This window comes from Austrofundulus limnaeus, unplaced genomic scaffold, assembly GCF_001266775.1.
Source record: "Austrofundulus limnaeus strain Quisiro unplaced genomic scaffold, Austrofundulus_limnaeus-1.0 Scaffold1721, whole genome shotgun sequence".
Lineage (NCBI taxonomy): Eukaryota > Metazoa > Chordata > Actinopteri > Cyprinodontiformes > Rivulidae > Austrofundulus > Austrofundulus limnaeus.
In genome coordinates, this window is record NW_013954123.1 from 23431 (window position 1) to 26805 (window position 3375).

At 52.9% G+C, this 3375-nt stretch overlaps 2 protein-coding genes across 2 annotated transcripts in view; one reads left to right on the forward strand and one right to left on the reverse strand.

Annotated features, from left to right (window-relative positions):
• col4a4 (collagen, type IV, alpha 4) overlaps positions 1-819 on the reverse strand; it is a gene marked incomplete at its 5' end in the record, with an annotated part of 23648 nt that extends 22829 nt beyond the window's left edge. The window contains 1 exon segment of the mRNA XM_014033388.1: positions 748-819. Within this exon segment, the coding sequence (XP_013888842.1) occupies positions 748-819 (72 nt within the window).
• A 644-nt stretch (positions 820-1463) lies between these two features.
• The window catches only part of LOC106536181 (rac GTPase-activating protein 1), a gene marked incomplete at its 5' end in the record, with an annotated part of 4863 nt that continues 2951 nt past the window's right edge, over positions 1464-3375 (forward strand). The window contains 4 exon segments of the mRNA XM_014033389.1: positions 1464-1608; positions 1795-1913; positions 1986-2147; positions 2217-2312. Coding sequence (XP_013888843.1) covers positions 1464-1608; positions 1795-1913; positions 1986-2147; positions 2217-2312 — 522 coding nt within the window.

Sequence of the window (3375 nt, forward strand, 5' to 3'; positions counted from 1 at the left end):
ACACACACACACACACACACACACACACACACACACACACACACACACACACACACACACACACACACACAGGTTCACCTCCATCACTTGGACAGCAGCTTGTTGTTGTTGTTGTTTACTCCCTCAGCTGATCATGAAAACACCTGTCCGTCATGTGACACTAAGCGAGTGATCTGATTGGCTCCTGAATTCAAACAGCTGTAAATCTGTCAGGATGTTTGTTTAAACTGAAGTTTGGGGAAAGAGAACRACCACATGAAGAACTAAAAGGCAGAAGAAGAAAATCCTGAGAGCAGCTCTCCTCCTCAGACTCTTCCACCTGCTCCCTACCCTCACTACAGACGTCTGCAAACATCCCTGTCCACGAGGACACCTGTCAGCTGCCCACCTGTCCATCAGCACTGAACCTGCGGCACATCCCACCTGTGTGCCCTCCCCTCAGCCTCTGCAGGACTGATCATCAAAGAATCTGTTCAACCCTCTGAGTTTGTGAGGCGAGGTGAAGCAGGCCAGTGTGAGCTCATGGTTCTGGATGGTTCTGGAAGCAGGAGTGTGTTTACAGTCACAACAGGAGAGCCTGATCCTTCCTGTCGTTTACTCCGTTTGTCCTGAGCTGTAACAGGAAGCTGACCGTAGACAGGCTGTCCACTCAGCCTCTCATCATCATCACATTCCTGCTGGACTCTCCTCTGAGTCACATGATGTCAGTGAACTGTGATTGGCTGATGGACGAGCGTTTTCACTCACCCTCGCTCCTTTTGCCGGGAAACACCGACAGGTGGTGCAGTCCCGCCCCCCGCACAGCTCCGTCAGGTCGCCCTGGAAACCAGGAGAAGACAAACATCAGTGTGATGTCACGCATGTCAACATTTTAACAGGAAGTCTGCTGGCCCAAAGACTGAAACCAAACCACAAAACAGATTAAAATGAAGGAATCATCTGAGGATTTAATCTGCATCAGCAGGAGGACAGTTTTACTGTGGAGTTCTCTGTGACAGGGCTTCTTCACCTTTCTGACCTCAGGGCCACACATAAAGAGACACGAGGCCCAGGCACACATTAATGTACAYATCAGAATGATAATTATTATAAATCCTGGTTTAACTTCTATTGTATTTAGATTATAACTAAATTAAATACAGTTTAAAAGTAAAACTCCTGTCAAATAATCACAAGACATGATTATAACAAACATGTTTTATATTGTAACCTGACCATAACTGTCAACAGACCACTCAGGCTTATCAACACTGAAATATAGATNTTGGTTCAGACAGGAAGTAGCTGTTGGTTCAGACAGGAAGTAGCTGTTGGTTCAGACAGGAAGTAGCTGTTGGTTCAGACAGGAAGTAGCTGTTGTTCCAGACAGGAAGTAGCTGTTGTTCCAGACAGGAAGTGGCTGGTCCTGGTCCTGACATGCAGACAGAACCAGTGTGTAAATCCTGAACGTGTTCTGGTCTCAGGAGGTGGAGACGGTTGTGAAAGCCTCGGTGATGACTCCTAACACCGGCGGTCCGATCCACATGGTTCTGGGAATCACGCAGGCGGGTCCAGATAATCCAGCTCGATCCATCCCCCAGGAAGATGCAGGTTCAGTGGGAGGAGGAGGTGAGTGGTCCTGAGGGGTTTCACAGGTTGGATCTATCAGAACTTTGGATCTTCAGGATCCTGGGCTCAGGTAGGCTTTCTSTTGGTACCAGAACCTTTGTCTGGTCACAGGAATCAAAGATCCTGTTGGTCTGACGCAAACGTGGACCCTACCCCTGGCTCACTGAAGGTTTCTCTGTTCCTCAGATCAGACCACCCCATGGACTCCCAACAGCACCACCTGGGTCGAGCCTGAAGCTCCACCGGACAGAACCTTTGTCATCAGAACTGAGAACGCTCTCAAACACACATTTCTGTCTAAAACGGTACCAACATGTGTCCGTCAGACCGGTGGGGGCCGGTACCTGAGCCCAGACTAACCTGTGGACTCCTTCCAGGTGATCCGGCCCGAGACCTGCACCCCCTGTGGGAAGAGGGTCCGCTTTGGCAGGGTGGCAGTGAAGTGCAGGAACTGTCGTGTTGTTGCTCATCCTGAGTGCAAACAGAAGCTGTCGGACCACTGCTCAGCCTCCAACACCCCCACAGGAAGTCAGACTCAGGTGAGATCTGGACCCTTCTGGTCCTGCAGGACCGGACTGATCAAAGACTGAAGCTCTGCTTCTCTGCAGGACACCCTGGAAGCCTTCGCTCCGCCCACTCATCCCAGAGTTCCTCAGCTGGTGGTGGACTGTGTGGCCGAGATCGAGAGGAGGGGTCTGCAGGAGGTGAGGGGGGTCTGCAGGAGGTGAGGGGGGTCTGCAGGAGGTGGGGAAGGTCTGCAGGAGGTGAGGGGGGGTCTGCAGGTAGATTTCTTGCTTGTTGACTTTAAGACCACCAGCAGCAGAAAGTTGTTCTGGTGGTCCGGCAGTGGGGGGTTTAGGACATCGGAGCCAAGCAGAGTCAGGTCCTCCAGATTCTGGAGGTTTGGATGTTCTGAGTTTGACCAGCTGTCCCCTTATTGAACTTGTGTCCTGTCAGAGGACATCTGTCTCCTGGTGTCTCACCTGTCTGTCTCCTGGTGTCTCACCTGTCCGTCTCCTGGTGTCTCACCTGTCCGTCTCCTGGTGTCTCACCTGTCCGTCTCCTGGTGTCTCACCTGTCTGTCTCCTGGTGTCTCCTGGTGTCTCACCTGTCTGTCTCCTGGTGTCTCACCTGTCTGTCTCCTGGTGTCTCACCTGTCTGTCTCCTGGTGTCTCACCTGTCTGTCTCCTGGTGTCTCACCTGTCTGTCCCCTGGTGTCTCACCTGTCTGTCCCCTGGTGTCTCACCTGTCTGTCCCCTGGTGTCTCACTTGTCTGTCCCCTGGTGTCTCACCTGTTCGTCCCCTGGTGTCTCACCTGCCTGTCTCCTGGTGTCTCCTGGTGTCTCACCTGTCTGTCCCCTGGTGTCTCACTTGTCTGTCCCCTGGTGTCTCACCTGTCTGTCCCCTGGTGTCTCACCTGTCTGTCCTCTGGTGTCTCACCTGTCTGTCCCCTGGTGTCTCTTGGTGTCTCACCTGTCTGTCCCCTGGTGTCTCCTGGTGTCTCACCTGTCTGTCTCCTGGTGTCTCACCTGTCTGTCTCCTGGTGTCTCACCTGTCTGTCCCCTGGTGTCTCCTGGTGTCTCACCTGTCTGTCCCCTGGTGTCTCTTGGTGTCTCACCTGTCTGTCCCCTGGTGTCTCCTGGTGTCTCACCTGTCTGTCTCCTGGTGTCTCACCTGTCTGTCTCCTGGTGTCTCTCCTGGTGTCTCACCTGTCTGTCTCCTGGTGTCTCACCTGTCTGTCTCCTGGTGTCTCTCCTGGTGTCTCAC